Source organism: Ochotona curzoniae, unplaced genomic scaffold (assembly GCF_017591425.1).
Source record: "Ochotona curzoniae isolate NIBS_2020 unplaced genomic scaffold, NIBS_Ocur_1.0 contig_1274, whole genome shotgun sequence".
Taxonomy (NCBI): Eukaryota; Metazoa; Chordata; class Mammalia; order Lagomorpha; family Ochotonidae; genus Ochotona; species Ochotona curzoniae.
In genome coordinates, this window is record NW_024465023.1 from 19416567 (window position 1) to 19435399 (window position 18833).

Sequence of the window (18833 nt, forward strand, 5' to 3'; positions counted from 1 at the left end):
CTGGTCTTTTTGACATTGACTTATGTTACTAAGCATAATGTTTTACATTTGCATCATTTTTGGGGGAAGAAGATGGGATTTCATTTTTTCTGAATAGTGTTCCTTGGTGTATATACACAACATTTTCTTCACAGAATCATCATCAGTTGATGTATGTTTGGATTGATTCCATAGCTTAGCTGTTGTGAGTAAGCTGCCGATAAGTATGGGAACACAGATAGCACTTTTCATTTGCTTACTTCATTTCCTTTGGGTAAATTTTCAGGAGTTGGATGGTTGGAACATATGGTACATCAATTTTTGGGTCTCTGAGGATTGATTCTTCATGGTGTCTACTGTCATGGATATACTCTTTAACATTCTCATAAACAGTAGATTAGAGTACCTTTTTCTGACATCCTTACCATCATTTATTATTTTTATTTTTGTATGGTAGCCATTCTAACTGGGGTGAGGTAAAATCTCATTGTGGATTTTATTTGTATCTCTGTGCTGGTTAGTGATTCTTAGCATTTTTGTATGCTTATTGCCTTGCATTAATTTTATAAGTTTTAGGGCTAGCATAGTGACATAGCCAACTTATCTTCCACCTGTAGCACTGGTAGACCATATGGACACTAGATTGTGTCTCAGCTGCTCCACTTCTAATCCAGTTCCCTCTTTGTGGTTTGGGAGGGCAGTAGAGGGGGGTTCAAGTTCTTGGGCTCTTGAACCTTGTCAGAAATCTGCAGGAAATTCCTGGCTCTTGCCTTCATAACAACTCAGGTCCAGCTGTTACAACCATTTTGGGAGTGAATCAGGAGCTCGCTCTCTGTAAAATCTGCCTTTCCAGTAAAAATACACATAAAATTTAAAATATATATATATTGTGTGTAAAATGGTGGCACTAAATGAAAACTAGGAAATGCAATGCATAAGGAAGTTAAATCCATGTTTATGTAACTAATTTCTGAATAGATCTACCTGTATCAATATATAATATCTTGGCATGGGGTTTCTCCTAATCTGTTTCTTAGGAGAACATTATTTGACCTTGAAAAAATTGTGCAAGTTTGCTTACTTCTTCTTTACTCATCAACAAGAAGAAAAGAAAGTAAACTTAACTCTGAATATGCAAGTTTACTATATACTTTAGCACCTACTGCACACTGTGGAAATTAATATTCAAATATTTCCCTGTTCTTTTAGAGCAACACTAATGGGGAAAGCAGTATCCACATGTGGCTATTTTGAGCACTTCAATTTAAAATACAGTTCATTCTACACATTTATCAGAATTGAAGTGCTCAAAAAATCCTCAAAAAAAATCCTCAAAAAAAAAAAAATAGTGCACCCATCCAGCAGTATCTAAGGGAGGTATAAGGCTCAGTTCAATCTGCACCAGATAGGTTACGATTTTTTACTTCTAGATGGTTGACAGTTTTGGTATAGTTAGAATGAAGTATGAGAGGATTTTTGTTTATTGTCACTTACTGTCAGCTAGTATCCATGTGGGAATATATTCTTGCTTTGAAAGTACAAAAGTAAGATTGACAACTATTGGGCAAAATATAGGCCTGATGGACTACAGGTAGAATGTGAAAACTTGATTGCAAACATCCTGCTGAAACATTTCACAGTAGTTTGAAGTACATTTTTGTTATGTGGTGGATTAATTATATCTGTAGCAAAGTCTGCTTTGTTGTTGGTTAAACTGAATCTTTGCCATTCATGAGCAGTTCAATAATTGATGACAGTTCTCAGACCACTTTGACATATGTTGATCCATTTGATACTCACTGTGACCTGCCTCGCAGGATATCATCATGTCCATTTCATTACAGGAGAAACTAAAACTCAGCAAGAGTAAGGGCTTACCAACAGATGCTAGGGAGCTGAGGTGAGAATTCAGACACTGGGTACCCGCATTGTAGTGATACGTAGCAGATTACCAGATTTAGAACTTGGCTTGCATTGTTAATAACCATGGTGAAGTATTGGTGATTTTGAATCCGAGGTAAGAGGGCCAGATTTCACATTGGTAGGGGGGTGTTTAATGAAGAAGAAAGAAAAAAGGATGTTATAAAAACAATAAGAAGAAAAGCACTGTATTTATAATTACAATGTGATTTTCAGCTTTGAGACTTTCATGTACTCCGTGAAATGCATGTGTGGGTATTCTGCCACAAGACATTAACCTCAAAGGTAAGGAGCCTACCGGAGGAGTTCAGAGTATTTGAGGCATAAAACAACAAGGAGCTGTAAAACCTCAAGCTACTGTAGAATGCCTGGGAATCTGATGATTGCTGAAAAGAACACTGTCACGCTGGAATGCTCCTTAGGGCTCCTGCTCTTTATTTCCTGTTATCCCAGTTGAATAGACTGGTGGGAGCTGGAGACCATGGAGTTTATTAAGCTGCCACAGAACATTAAATAATAGCCTGCAAATAATAATGGCAGTGGCAACAGCAAAAAAGACCTTTCCAAATGTATTCATCAGTACTTTATAAACTCATAAAAATAAATAATATGTGGAACTGACTGAAAAGGTACACAGAACATACTTTTTCAAGTTAAAAAAAATCTCACTGTTTTAAGCATAATCAGCCAGGCAGGATTTCATTAACAAGTCACGCAGTTATACTTAGCATTTAAAAATAAATCCCAGCAAAGAGTACACAATCTGAATTCAAGAAGTGCAATTATTTTATGATTTTTAAAAAAGATTTAACTCATGGAGTTGTAATGTCAGTCAAATAGGTTTCTAGATGAAATTTCGTTAGGCTTCAGATCCTTGTTAAATGCTTTAGATAGAATCTTTCATTAAATTTAGTCAAAGTACTAAAATAAAAAGACCAGGGATTCAGCACCTACACATCTTACTGTAGATTATGTAGCTAAAATTGGCAGGTGTATTTTTCATGCTCACTGAGTACATGGCATCGTGGCAGTGTATGGATTTGTAGCTATATGAATCTGAGGGCAAACCCAGGCACTCCATACTGTCTTCAACGAGTAACCGAACCCATCTGATCAGTACTTTTGCAACTGCAAGCTGCATGCTTAAAAGTGGCAGTCATTCATTCCCTAAGTCGGGAGGTATCAGTTTCATTGCAGTAGAGGTAAGAACGTTGTCTCATCTTGACAGACAATGGCAGAAAGTCCAGTATTCTCTCTACAATGCCATGATACACTTAAAGAGCAGGATGATGGCTTTGTGAGTATTACTAGAGGACCATATTATATAGGGAGGATGGCCTGGGAGGAGGGTGTGGAAATGGTGGGAAGGAAAATCCCTGTGCCCATGAAACTGTATCATGAAAAATAAAAATTAAAAAAGAATCCCCCCTTGTGTTTCCTAATATGTGAAAATACAGTTTTCCACAATATGCCATGTGTTCGTGAAGCTATAAGGCATGTCATTTTATGGTATGTTGCTATGGTCATACTTGGGAGAAACATACAAAATCAGACTTTCCTAGACATTTGTTAGCACAGTTCTATCAGATTTCACCCTTCATTTCTTACAATATGGTTTCCTTTTTCCCACTAGTAAAACAAAGTTGCTCTTCCTTTAATACATAATTGCTTAATGAGTAAGAAAAATGAAGAAATATTTTCTTCAGAAGGCTTATTACAGAAGTAAAAACAATTGTATACATTAGTTTAGCTGAGGAGCATTTTATAGGGTGCTAGTCATATGAGATGGGCTGCACGCAGCCTTGCTCTTGCATAAAGCCCACTTGCTGTGGCATGGTGCAACACATGACACTTAACTGCTTCTTCCTCAGTTGACACATGTCTGGGAACACTTGATCTCTTAATGCCAATTCTGACAGGCACCATTTAGCTCTTGTGTGCTGTCACAAGCTGCTGCGAATTCAAAGGTCACTACACTTCACTTTTAGCCCTCAGGCTTGTCAAATTGTCCTCAGTTGCCTTAACCCAGATGTTCTTTTGCTATCCATTTTTCACTTTTGCTTTGAAAGACCGGCTCAACCAAATAAAGGCATTCAGATGAGAAACATTCTTGGCATGGATAACAATATGAGATGGGAATTCAATGGGAGGGAAAAATCCTTCCTTGTTTGAGGATCTGAGAATGGATGATAATGGAGCAGTGAGCTTGTTCATGGAAATATATTAGAGTAAGGGAAATGACCTTTCATTCCTCTTACTGCTGAGACAAAAGGACATAAATAAAAATTTTTTCTAGCTTCACAGGATATTGAAATTCTTTGCAGTTTCTTTTATGTTTTTGTTTATCTCCAAAAATTAGGCTAGAATTCCAAAACCTGAAGACATTCCTTTGGTTAAATAGAAACTGAAACACTGAGCATGTATCACGTTTTCTAGAAAAGTGCTGCCTCATCCTAATGTAGAAGTTGTTCTTTAAAAATTCTTTAGCTTTTCATCAGCCCAATTGGATTTAATCCCTTATGATTGACTCTTGTTTACACATGTTCTGGCAATACCAGTGACCAATATCCTTCAGTGATTCTAGACATGACTGATAATCTTCCAATTGCCTTGTTTCATCCTTTGAAATTCAAATTAAGGCCAACATTCCACAGCAGTAAACAGGGATAGTCATAAATTTATGCATGCTGTGTATTTATTTTGGCTTCTACTTTGAGCATTGCCAAAATATATATGGACAGATGTGTACAGTGTATGAGTATGCAATTTTAAATTCATTTATCTAATTACACTGAGATTAGTAATAAGAACTATGCCCACATTATAACAGAAATGACTTCGGTTTCATTCATTACAGGTCTTCTCAGAATAAGACACCTGTAAGCTATGTATTGAGGAATGTATTAAAGAATACACCTTTAAACAATATGTTTTGAAGATTAAGTGTATATTTGTAAAAATTAACTGCCTTTTTAGGGAGAATAAAGTAAAAATAGATGACCCTTGGAAGAGATGCTTTAAAAAATGTGATCAAGCATAACAAGACAGGCCTGGCACAATAGCCTGGTGGCTAAAGTCCTCACCTTGCATGTGCCAGGATCCCATATGGGTGCTGGTTTGCATCCTGGTGGCCCCACTTCCCATCCAGCTCCGTACTTGCAGCCTAGGAAAGCCGTGAAGGGCAGCCTAAAGCCTTGGACCCTGGACCCATGTGGGAGACCCAGAATTTCCTGGCTTTGGATGGGCTCATCTCCGGTATTTGGAGCCACTTGGGGAGTGAGCCAGAAGATAGAATATCTTTCTCTCTCTCTCTCCTCTGTAAATATGATTTTCTAATAAGAAATAAATCCTAATAAGTTACCTCTAATATTCAAGTCTGACCTGTTATTTGAAAACACTTTTTAATATATCTTCCTTAGTGGAGTAGTTTTCTTTGAAAGAAATACATGTTTAATGAGTTGACTAAATTTATTGAGGGATCAGTATCTCAAATATATATTTTATATTAGTTTGCTAGGGCTACTGTAAGGAACCGTTGGGGCCAGTGTTTGGCAGTGTGTGTGAAGCTGCTACCTATAATGCTGGCATCCCACATGAGAGCAGCCATTTGAGTGAATCAGCAGGTGAAAGATCTCTGTCTCTCCTCCATACTCTTTTAGATAGATAGGTAACGGGGGGGGGGGGAACCCACAATTTCTTTTTTGTAAAGTATAATAGAACAGCTGCCTTGAGCAGCAAAAATGTGTGTTCTCAGGCTCTCAGAGGCTTGCCTTCAAGGTCAGAGTGTCGCTTTCTTCTCGGGACGCTGCAGCTTGCAGATGGCTGCCTGCAGCCAGTGTGCTCACGAGGCATGGCTTCGTGGTGCACACTCCTCTGTTGTCTGTTTCCTGAAATCCTTCCCTTTGAAGGATGCCATTCAGACTGGTATAGGGCATAGCCTGGAGCCTCATGTCCATATAATCCCTGATTGCCAAATATTGCCTCATTATGAGGTGTATATGTGAGTGTGTGTATATATATATTTCAATATATACGAGTTCAATATGAATTTTGAGGATAGATTTTAGTTTGTAAACATCCTTTCTCTTTGTGGTAGAAATTTACCTAAATTTTTGTTTATTGAATTAATTGGAAGCTTATGACCTGCAAGGTAAATATCTGGTATGTCATAAACTTATTACATTGAATTATCAATAATTATCTGCAGTCATTATTTTAATATAAAGGACAATTTTAATGACTTAAAATTAGTCATGATTAGTCCTGTAGGTTGATCATGTACTCCAAAGAGTAAATGATGATCATTTTTTTAAAACAAAATTTCGGTATAGTGAAAAACATAGTACAATATATTCCAGAATTTAATAAATTTAAGTATATTAAACAATCTAGACTATTAGAGATACTACTTGTAGTTTTATAAGATGCCATACTAAAATGAACAAATTACGATTTTCTGTCTATGGGGTAACTAAAGTCAAGTGCTACTCCAGTGGATACTGCTTTTGAACATCCTGTACTTCTAGAAAGATGCTGGATCTACATGTCAGTCTGTTTTATTTCATTCATGACGAGCATGCTACAGTTGAGTCTCTTGTTCTTCCTCTTTATGGCTCATATCTCTTCTGAAGTTGTTAGATTACACTAAATATTTTTTATTTTGATGTTTTATATGAACTTTACCTAATCAGGCAAATGGTATAGCTTAAAGGGAAAGATTTTATCGGTTTAATAAAAATTCAACTTCAACTTGCGACCCAACGTATTATATGTCATTTTACCTGAGGTATACTAAGTGGGTAGCTGGAAAATTCACTAAACTTTGAATATGTTTTAGAAAAAAACCTCATGTTTGTAATAATTAAGTCATTAAAATGGTTGGATCCATTTGTTTAACTTGGCATGATTCCTGTGGGTTTCTTGTATGACTGTTTTGGTGTTTGACAGAGTTGCATATTTGTATATGCTTATTTTAATGTAGTAGTAAAAAATATGCACTGTCTACAACTTATGCATGCAAAGGATTTGCTTGAAATGATGGTAGATTAAAGAGTTTTAAAATCATGTACACATCACAGCTAGCTAGGACTTGGCAGCTATTTTCATACAAATTGTGTGTATCGTTCAAGTCCCACTCAGCATCTTCTGGATGGATTTGTTCAAACATGGTCTTGAGAGAAGTAGAAATTCAAAGGAGACCAATGGTGAAGTTTTTTCAAAAATAGTAGTTGCAAATACTTTTCCTCTCATTCTGTGTGAAACAAAATACATTTCAAGGTATTTCTAAATGTGAAAATCCAATAACTGTGAGAAAAATATTTGTGTGGAAAAAGTCCTTACAAAGTTGAAATTTTAGGTTCTAATGATCATAGTAGAATTAAAGGACATGTTCACCTGCAAATGTTCCTTTCACATAGGCATCATCAAAATATATTTTTTCATGAAAATTTGTCAGTATTTTGGTCCAAATCACATATTGAAATAGTATTCCACCTAAACCTGAGAGATGTGCGCTAAAGGAATGGCAGCTATTGCTTATCAGATATTGAAACTTTTTTTTTTACTAATTCAGAAAGAAATAATTTCAATATGTGGTTAATGCAGGCAATTTGAATCTAATTATCAATGTGATTAAAATGAATGAAAATTTCCTTCTTCAATTCAGACTTTATGTAATTGCAATGGAGGAATTTTTTAAAGAGGAGCCCTAAGCATTCTGTTTATTAATCAAGCTTCATTTCAGACCTTTGTGGTTTATTTTCATAATATTTTACATGTTCTCATTTGACATACACTCTACATATTAACATCTTTGCTGTGTTATATTTTCTGTAGAGACATTTATAATGATTCAATGAATATTTCAAATGGTATATAAATAGCTTGCTTGTTTCAATGAATAATGAAAGACTGAAATAATCTAATTAAACAAGTGAAAGGCCCATTGCTTACAAGATGATAAACAGAAGCAGAAAGGACACCCTTTGCGAACTCTTTCCTGCCATTTTAAGCGGTATCAGTTAAAGAATGATTGGTTGCTGATGTGGTGGTTGGTTGTCTTTTTACCAGGGACTGGGAGATCGATGGGCAAATATTTGTAGGTGGACAGAAGATCGCTGGGTTCTTTTGCAAGACATTCTTCTCAAATGGCAGCGCTTTACTGAGGAACAGGTGAGTCGTGCAGGAGAAGCTGTGGCAGAGAAAAGTATGGGATAATGTTCAATTGGCAAGCAAAGAAAAATGTACAAAATATGAATATCAGCAGTGATTAAAACAAAATTGTACAGATTTGTGGGATGCCATGTGGTGCTTCATATACTGGATAATGCCCAATCGACTAATATAATGTTATGGCAAAACATCTGAAATCCTGGCATCTAGGTTTTTCTTGTTTTTGTTTTTTTAATCAAAGAATGATGCAGTCTATTAACATTGTCTATGGTCGTTCTACTATAAAAAAGAACCCAACAACTTCTTCCTATGTAACCATAAATTAGAAGCCAGTGATCTCTTCTCTTCCCTTTCCTTTCCTTTCCCCAACTTGTGGTAATCATTATGCTTCTAACTTCCATGATATCACCAGCTTTTAAATAATTACTCTTTCATTCTTTGGAATTTTTTGGTTTCTTTCAGTGCCTTTTCAGTACATGGCTTTCAGAAAAAGAAGACGCAGTGAATAAGATTCATACAACTGGCTTTAAGGATCAAAATGAAATGCTCTCAAGTCTTCAAAAACTAACTGTATGTACATTTGAATTTCCAATAGTCTTATAAAACTCAGTATTGTGCGTTTTCACCATTATCTAGTCTTTTCTATTCTTCCAAACCTTAAACTGTTCGCTCGCTCCTCTGAAATGATTGCTAATTGAAAGATGTTGTAATACATTTTTTTAATTATAGTGGTGAAATTAGCTGTAGATTTTTCAAATTCATTTCTCTATTCTGAAACATCAGTCTTGTAAAACATAGTTTACTTGGAACAATACTTCAATTTAAAAAGAAAGGACAAGTCTAAGATCCTTGTGAGCCTTCCATGAGGTTCTGGACCTACAGTTGTAAACTATTGGAGTAGTGATTGTCAGCACAGCAGGAAAGCCACCATTTGAGATTCCTCCATTGTATATCAGAGTGCTTGAGTTCAGGTTTCCAGCTCCACTTGCCATTTTGCCTTCCTACTAATGCACACCGTGGGAGTGAGCAGGTAAATACAGATGTAGTTGAACCCTTTGTACCAACGTGGGGAATCTGGATTTAGTTCCTGGCTTTGGCCTGGTTCAGTCCCAGTTGTTACAGGCCTTGAGGCAGTAAACATTTCTCTGTCACTTTCTCATTCTCTCTCAGTCTTTCAAATCAATTAAAAAAATTGTAAGACAAAAGTTGATCAGTTAATGTTGGTATATGAGAAACAAGAGAAATTATTCTCATTTATGAAAAGTTTCTGCCTAGTTTGAAAACAAATAAGCAAACAAAAAACAAAACATGCTGTTGATTGGTGAAGTATGTCATGTGTTTTGAGAAATGAGATTTTTTTGGTGGCAAAGGAACTCCATGAAAACCTTTTACTGAGGACTTTATAAGATCAAAGTAAAAGAACATTAAAGGTCCTGTTACAATTTTATTATCTTCTAGTTGAAGTTACACCTACCTAATATTAGGAATTTAGTTTTCTTTTTTTTTCTTTTTTTTTTAAGAATTTAGTTTTCAAATGAAATACTCAGAATTTATATATACTTTGCTCAATCTGATTAACTGCTATCTATGTCTAATTTAATATTTCATAATTTTAACTCAGTGAATCAGTTTCTATTAGTATTGATGTTATACTTGGTTATAATTATTTAAAACTGAATGTTTATTCCTCAGTTAATATGCATATACTATATTGTTAAGTAATTATATTATTCAGTTTTTATTCCATATCTATTGGAATTCATTTTACAGTATATTCACTTCTTTATCATTTGTCATTAAAAGGTAGCTTTTTATTGATTAGAATGTCCTAAGGGGAGAATATAAGACATCATTTTCTTCATTGTTATGACTCCCAATGGTAGAGTTGAGAAGTTGCATGTATCTTAATATATGAGTGTAAAAATATTGGATATAGAAAGGATTCTTTAAAAAGTTAGGAGGAAACATTATCAAAAATATGCATTTATCAAAATTTTACTCCATTTTTCTACAGAATTGTTAAGGTAGGTTTTTATTTGTGATATTGTTCTGATGCTGATGGGAAGACGATTAGAATTTTATCGCACTTACATTTGCAGTTTTAAATTATCTTTGGTAGTAATGCTTTTAGTCCTAAGGGACTAAATATAACATTTTCATTAGATAACATTGGGTAGGGTTATGAGGATACAGATATGAAAAAATGTTAATATAAACTGATTAAAAGTTACGATCGGTGATGAAAAGTTGGAATGATTACCAGGGCTCTAAATTGGGTGATTGGATTTCCAGATGGCTCACTAGCCCTGATACGTGGAAGAATTGGCAAGAGTAGTGATTATTTCAGAGTTGTGTATGTTGAGACTCCAAGGTCTTTGAGACATCCAAGTAAAATGGTCATTTTGGTCATCAACTAGATAGACATTCTAGAATCAGAAGTTCTTGTGACTCATTTGATATGGATATATACACGATGCTTCAGAAGGATTGTGTAGAGAGACACCATAAACAGAAGGGAGTAGCAGTATAGGGAAGGCCCTATAATCAAAGGCTGAATAGAGGAGAACAATCTACCAAAAAGAGTTTGGGCAAAGTATTTTAAAAATAAAGGAGAACCACAGGTTCCTTGATCATGGCTTGGAGAAAGCAGTGGAAGTGATGCATGGACTTTGGTGCCTGCCACCCAAATGGAGACCTGGAAGAAGCCCCTTCCTTTAGCCTGGCCCAGCATTACGGACTATTGCAGCTATCTAGGAAGTGAACAAGTAGGTGAATGATTTTTCTCTTTCTCTCCCTCTCTCCTTCTCCCTCCCCTTCCCCCCATCTCCTGTTTCCTCTTCCCCCTCTCTGATCTTTATTTCTTTCCCTCGTTTCCTCTCTTCATCTTCTCTTCCCCCTCTTCCTTTCTCTACCCCTCTCCTTTTCTCTTCCTCTCCCCTGTTGTCAGTAACTTACTTATGTAAATAAGTAATTTAAAACCAGAATGCAAAGGAGAAGACAGAGAAATACAACAGAAGAATAAGCATTTCAAAATGCAGCCAGTGGATAGATTTAATCACATCTTGAAAAGAGAATTCAGTGGTTACATAGCATTAAAGCAGGTAATTCCACATATAGATTTTTCTTCTTTATCAAAAGACGGATTCTTTCAGTCAATAATTAACTGTTGACACCTAATTGAACAGTGATTACATCAATCTCTCTTGCTGGTTGTATAAAACAAGTCAATTATCACTTTTGATGTAGATACTGGGGACCCATTGAGTGTTCCTGGTCTTTCCTCTCTGATTACCAAGATGACCTTTGTATTTAGGTTGTTGATGTGTACAAAATAACCATTTAATAAGTAGTTACTTAATAGAACATATCAAGGAATCATCATTTTTCACTAGGAAGAAGGCTCAAGGAATACACAGTTGCCCCAAACTGGAAAATATAAAAGCTAAATTATTTTTCCATGCATTTTTGCAATCTGCGGAATAGCTTCATATTTTATAGCTTGAAATATCCTTTCCATTATGCTCATGTAATTTGGAATCAGTAGGTGAGAAAGTGACTGGGATGATTTTTCTCTGCTACATTTTCTGTACCCTCAACTAGAAAGTCTAGCTGACTTGGTTCTAGAATTGAATGAAAGTGCAATTTGCTCCTACCAAATTCTTCATTATTTGAAGTTTTGATATCTGGGTTAGATAATTGAATCATTTCCCTTTTCGTTTGGTGCTGTTTGGCCTGCTGCATATAAGTGACTTCATAAGAATCGAGGTACAGAGGCTAAGGATAAACATGACTGTTTCTGTGAATGTGATATAAACTCAAACTTCAGCTCATGTCAATGCTATCAAATTCATTTGGTTGAAACAGTCACAGTCCTGCCCAGATTCAAGGGAAATGAGTTAGACTTTATCTCTTCATGGAGAGGAAAGAAGTTCACATTAAAGGAGAACATCTGGGGAAAGAGTTATTTGTACAGACATATTTGGAAAATGCCAGATGCCACAGCATTACAAAGCTAATTTGTGCCATCAGATCCTGATTGCACCACCTCGTACAAGTAACTTGTGTCCCCTTTATTGCACTTACCCATAAAGAAATCCATTCATAGAAGCTACTGACTGAGCAAATTTAAATTATTTTAAAATTACAAAATTTTGTAACTAATCTGTACACATTGCAGTTGTGTGTGTGTCAAGTTTCGTGAGTTAAACTACTTGGGTTATTTCAGAAGCTGAGATCCAGACGGTGGGGGAAACACATTATATGTTCCAAGGTATCCTGTAACATCCACCCTAGAGTTAAACAATAATATGATATCCAGACTCAGTTCTAGGCTGCAAAAGTTGTTTCAAAGCTTCTCATATCATTTGTGTTTTTGAAGAAAGTTCGCTACATTTGAACGGTGTCATTTAAAAAAAATCATGTGCCTCTGTGTGGCCTTTTTCTGTGAGAAAAAGGCTTTCTTGGCCATGAAAATACTCAGTGAAGTGTCAATACTTTTCCAAAAACATTAAAATTCATACTATGTTACTTCACTTGTGAACAAAATGAAAATATGTTTTGTATAAGTCTTACCATTTGATAGTTTAAGCCAATTAACAAAACCTGACAGCTGGTCTAGAATTTGAGGTAAAATTCCCCTGCTGACTCAGGCAGTGAATAAGAATTTAATGTTCATTGAAATATGTCACAATCTGAGACCCAAAACAGGTACCATCTGTCACCAGTTCCTACTACATACCTAGATATAGTTGCCGTGTACAAAGGCTCCCTTTTATCTATAATCGGTAAAATTGGTTTTAAAACATCAGTAATAGCCCATGGGATTACCCTCTAGTACTCTCATAGGTATGTGAGATTGATATCCGTATGAAGGAGTTCCATTTTCATTTTCCTTGAAAGGCATTGAAAGAGAAGGAGGGCACAGTGGAACGAGCAAAGGCAAGATCAAAACGTCTTCCATGGAGTGATTCAGTCTCCATGTGCCCATGACAGTTAGTGCGATGCCTTCCCGAGATGCATATTAGCAGAAGCCGAAGTTAGACACGGAGGGAGGCCATAAAACTGGCACTCTGATGTGGGATGCAGGTGTCACAAGCAGTGTCTTAAGCACTGAGCCAAATGCACACCCTCATCTTGTTATTTTTTATGCTCAAAATTATGTAACGTTGAGTTTTTATTTGAAAAAGAAATATGTTTGGTTCTCTGGTTCATTACCCAAATTGTCACAACTTCCAGCTCTTGCGTAGACTAAAGGCGGGATCTAGGACTTCCATGATGATCTCTCACAGGCGTGGCCCACGTGCTGAAGCCATCCATCTTCCACTGCCATGCCAGGCACGTTTAGCAGAGGGCCAGATGGGAAGCAGAGTAGTCAGAATTTGGACCTCCACTCTGATATGGGATTCTGTTTTTGCATATGGCAGCTTAATCTTTTACACCACAATGCTGGCCCCCCAAAGTTGATTTTTGTTCTAATTTTATATAAAGTTTTAAAAAACTTAGAAGATGGGCCCGGCGCGGTGGCGCAAGTGGTTAAAGGTCCTCGCCTTGCACACCCGGGATCCCATATGGCCGCCGGTTCTAATCCTGGCAGCCCCGCTTCCCTTCCAGCTCCCTGCCTGTGGCCTGGGAAAGCAGTCGAGGACGGCCCAAAAAGCTTTGGGAACCTGCACCCTCGTGGGAGACCCGGAAGAGGCTCCTGGCTTCGGATCGGCATAGTATCGGTCCGTTGAGCTCACTTGGGGAGTGAATCATCGGACGGAAGATCTTCCTCTCTGTCTCTCCTCTCTGTATATCCGCCTTTCCAATGAAAAAATAATAAAAATAAATCTTTAAAAAAAAAAAAACTTAGAAGAAACTATGGCCTTCATAAGGTGAATCGTAAGACTTTTAAAAGCATGAAATTATCATGGGAAAGCCAAAATTTAGAAGAAACCAGATTGGGGAAAGTAGGGAAAGTGTGTTGCTGCCTTGAGGGCATTTGGTGTTTGCCCAGGGAAGAGTTCATGGTGGTGTGTGCCAGGAGTATGTAAAAGCCAAGGAAGTCCTGTGGGAATGAAGACACTGTGGAATAGCTAGAGGATTCAATAATCGGGAAAATGTCCATAGGAACCATGTAAGTCCCTGTTGATGTCATTACTTTGCCATAAATTGCTGCTGTGGCCTCCGTTCCTGTGATTGCTCTAAAATAATTTATCCAGATAGAATAATGAATTGATTCTGAGGATGGGGATTCCCAAATCAGCCTTGTCAGTATCACGTAGAAATTTGCTGCAGAGGCAAAATCTTAGTCTCTTCCTACCTAAGTTGACTGATTTGGTTATGTGGCCTAGCAATCAGCATTTTAATAAACCTTAGAGAACCTGGTTAAGAACACTTGCAATGCATCAGTTTGCCAATGTACAACTAATATTTATAGTGAATTAGTTTACTTCAGGATGTCTTTCCAAATTTGTTATGAAAAGATAAATGTTTTTTGATGCAAAAAATTGAAATCCTTAAATCCATTTTACATAATATGCATTTTTTTCAAAAGATTTTAAACATTTTTTGCTTGAAAGTCAGAGTTACAGAGAGATAGCGAGAAATGGCCACAATGGCCAGGGCTGTGCTAGGCTGAAACCAGGAGCTTCCTTTTGGATCTGCCACATGAGTGCAGGAGTTCAAGCTCTTGGGCCACCTTCCTGTTTCTAGAGTAGGTTGTGCACAAACTGGTCTGCATAAGGAACACTGGCGTCATAGGTCGTGGCTTCACCTGCCATGCCACAATGCTGCCTTTCCCAATAATCTTGTTCTTGCCTGGTAGAAAGTAACTGCTGATAAAAATACACACTTGAGTTGTGCAACTCTAAAAGAAATTGTCTTGCCACTATTCTCTCGCAGGCCTATGGCTAATGCAAATGGAGCAGAGGTTTGCTGGCCATTTCATCGGTATATGTGCTTTGCCCTTTATAACCTGGAGTTTGTCTACTCTCTTTTTTCTTGAATGTTTCATCCACAAATCTAGTACTGAGCCAGTCTGATATATTGACTGTGGATTCCTATCTATGCGGGTACTTGGGTTTTATGAAAACATGTTTATAATGTATTATAGGTGAACTTAACCTTGTATAAATCTTTTTTATTTCTATAGATTCATTTCTGTTTACTTGAAAGTCAGAATTACGGATAGAGAGAAGCAAGACATTAGGCAACAGCTTCCAACCACTAGATTAATCTGCCAATGGCTACCACTGTCAGAGCTGGACCTGTCCAAAGTTGGAAAGCAGGAGATTCCTCCAGATCTCCCACGTGGGTGCAGGAGCCAAGGGTTTTGGGCCATCTTCCACTGCCGTTCCTAATTGTTAACAGGAAGCTGGCTCAGAAATGGAATAGCTGGGAAAGGAACCAGTGCTCATATGGAATGCTGGTGCTACAGGCAGAGAGTTAGCCTACTGTGCCAGTGGCTATAAATTTTCTACAACCTCGTATAAATTTTCTACAGTTCACTATTTTTCTTGAAGTTTCTAGAACCCTTTGCATCTTGGGCACTCACAGACAAGTGTAACTTCTTGATATGCAGAGACATGTACTTTATATTTTAGTAATTAGTTACAATTAACCCATAGTTATTTAATATGTACACATAAATTTCAAATATAAGGAAATTGTCATCCAAGGCTATGTGGGAGAAACTAACTCATTACTACAGTTGACTGGATATGTACCCAACACAGATTTATTTTCTTGCCTTTCCTCTGCTAATTGTCGTGTGATAATTCCTTAGCGAGGTAATTCAAAATTATGAAGAGAATGGGGAAGAGTAGTAAAATTGAAGCTGAACCACTAGTCTGCCATCAAAATTTTAAAACTTGATATTTTGAGCCCGGCATAGTGCCTAGTGGCTAAAGCCCTCTCCTTGAATGCACCAGGATCCTATGTGGGCACCAGTTCTAATCCCAGCAGCTCCACTTCCCATCCAGCTCCCTGTTTGTGGCCTGGGAAAGCAATCAAGGACAGCCCAAAGCCTTGGGACCCTGCACCCACATGGGAGACCTGGAGGAGGTTCCTGGGTTCTAGCTTCAGATTGGCACAGCACAGGCCATTGAGGTCACTTGGGGAGTGAAATCATTGGATGGAAGATCTTGCTCTCTGTCTCTTTTTCTTTCTGTATATCTGACTTTGCAATAAAAATAAACAAATTCTTAAAAAAAACTTCATATTTTGAATTTAGTTTCAATTGGCTAAATAGTTTCCGCTTACTACAAATATATAATATATAATAAATGTAAATAATATTACTAATATTACTGAGAAATGTTTTGTAATTGAGATTTACATAAAATAGAGTACTTCTGGAAGTTCATAGAAAAATAAACGTTTATTTTAGCACACACATCCTTAAAAGTTGTGCAGGTTTTTTAATATGAATCTTTTATATGAAAATTTAATATGAATTTTCCCATGAATATTTTTGAAGATTACTCACTTTTTAAAAGTTTTTTTTGTTTGTTTGTGTTTTTACATTTGCAGATTTAGATGGAGAGAAAAATGCCTTTTTTCTGCTGGTTCACTCCCCAAATGATCACAGGGGCCAGTGCTGTGCCATGCCAAAGCTAGATGACTACATCTTCTGAGTTTAGGGGCCCAAGTACTGATGCTTTCCCATTTGTATTAAATGGATGTTGGATCGGGAGGAAGTCAGGTGCAACTTAAGCTAGTGCTGACCTGGGGTGCTAACATCTCAGATGTTGGCTTCAGGTACTCTATCACAAAGTTGGCCCTTGCTCGTGTGTTGATTTAATAATTACACAATTTTCATTATAGTGCTGCTTTAGTTTTAGGAGATTTCGTTTATTTTTTTCTGCTTAGACAATGTGTCTCCCATAGATTTCCAATGCAGTCCTTTTTTGTACATGGAACTTGCAAAATACTATCCAAATCACTACATATTTCTGTTAAATAATGAGTATACCCTTTAGCCTAGATGCACGGCTATTTAAGTCTCTCAAGCTCTAAGAAGGTAACGCAAAGAAGATTATTTTTTTATCGATTTAGTTTTAAATGTATGTCATTGTTTATGTCATGTCTCTTTCCAAAAAGAACTTGTGGTAGCTTGAGATAAAATTGATTTATGGCAAACATTAATAAAGAACAAAAGGAAATTCAGATTCTATAAAGCAATTTGAAGCATATATCTGAAAATTCAAATTTGACTCTGAGCTTTAGGCAGATAGCGTAAAGTGTTTTACAACTAGGGTAAGTATGCACTTAGATTCAATAGAAAACTAACATGGGAATTAAACAGGCAAAGTGAGCATAGAAAACTATCAGTTGTTCAGCTACCACACTGAGTTTTATTGTGACATGAATACAGTTTATAATCTTTAGTTCATGCTTGATCTACTGTATTTTTTCAAACTAAGAAAAATAGTAAAGCAGTGACTTAATTTATTGAGAATATATTGGAAATGAGCCTTAAAACTTGCTTCCTTCCCTAAAACTGGTTTGAAGATTGAAACATAAAGTACACCAGGTAAAATAAATACTGGGTTAAAGTAAGAGCTAATTCAGACACACAGCATAGCGTTCTGTCCTAGCTGTCCATGTAGGTGCCGCAGAAAGTGAGCTACAGAGGCTGTCCTGTGTGCATGGGAGAACATTCACTACTCTGTGCCGCGACACTTGAACCTAAAAGCAATTGATATGTCTACATTGAGCAATGTAACATTAATTTTTAAATAAACCTGTGTTCATTCTAGAAAGACAAATATGACAATATTTCAATACATTTGCTTGCTACTGCCCCAAGAATAGGGGTTGTAAAAAAAAAAAAGGCATAAATGGATTTTCTCTTCCCTCCCTTCTTTCCTACTTTCCTTTTTCTATCCCTTCTCATCCTCTCCCCTTCCCTTCCATTCCCATCCCATCCTTTCCCCTAACTTCCCCTCCCCTGCCCTTCCCTTTTCTTTCCCTTACACTCCCCACCCTTCCCTTCCCTCTCCTCCTCTTCCCCCCTCTCCCCTCCCTCCCCTCCTCTCCCCTCCTCTCCCCTCCCTTCCAGTTCTCTTTCTTTCCCTTCAGTACTCTGAAATATTTCCTGCATGAGTGTTCCTAGTGCACAGGAAGTTTGGAAACATGCATAATAAAACATGACTTCATAAAATATACATATATTTAAAAATATGTTAAGAGGCTTTGAAGGATTTGTTCCATAGTCCCTGGAAAACTTTGTTAGCTGGCTCCAAAATCGGATTTTGGAACAGAAATTTAAAAAATAATAATAAAAATATTAATTGAATTGTTGATGTTTCACAGATTTCAACATAATATATTTCCCTTTGAAATAAAGAATGGGAAGTTTAAATTGTGGAAAATAATAAAAATGCAATTTTATGCAAATTACCTTGGCATTTCAAAATGGCAAAATTTCTTAGCCATTATCATCTTCTTCCCTTCAATATTCGTGAAAGGGAGTGATGAGTGCTTTTCAGAATCTGTCAAGATTTAAGGAGAATTTTACCACTGCCAGGAGCCATGTATCCCAGCTGTAAATGTTAAAAACTAGTTTTTGTATGTTGATACTGTTTCATCTTTGAAGCAGCACTTGTTGTTTACCTTCAGATGTTTGACGTCAGTTTTGAAATACTTCATCTAATCCTTGTTCTCTGTTTCTTTTTATCTTCTTTAACTTTCTCAGGAATGTGATTTAGTTTATAGTTTTTTTTTAAAGTTACTACCATGAAACAGATTTTCATGTAATTCACCGATGCATTTTTTAAAAT

At 36.7% G+C, this 18833-nt stretch overlaps 1 protein-coding gene across 1 annotated transcript in view; it reads left to right on the top strand.

Moving 5' to 3' along the window:
• Positions 1-18833, top strand: part of DMD (dystrophin) — a 1921612-nt gene that overhangs the window by 641284 nt on the left and 1261495 nt on the right. The window contains exons 14-15 of the mRNA XM_041000021.1: positions 7969-8070; positions 8533-8640. Coding sequence (XP_040855955.1) covers positions 7969-8070; positions 8533-8640 — 210 coding nt within the window. The remainder of the gene's footprint in view (positions 1-7968; positions 8071-8532; positions 8641-18833) is intronic.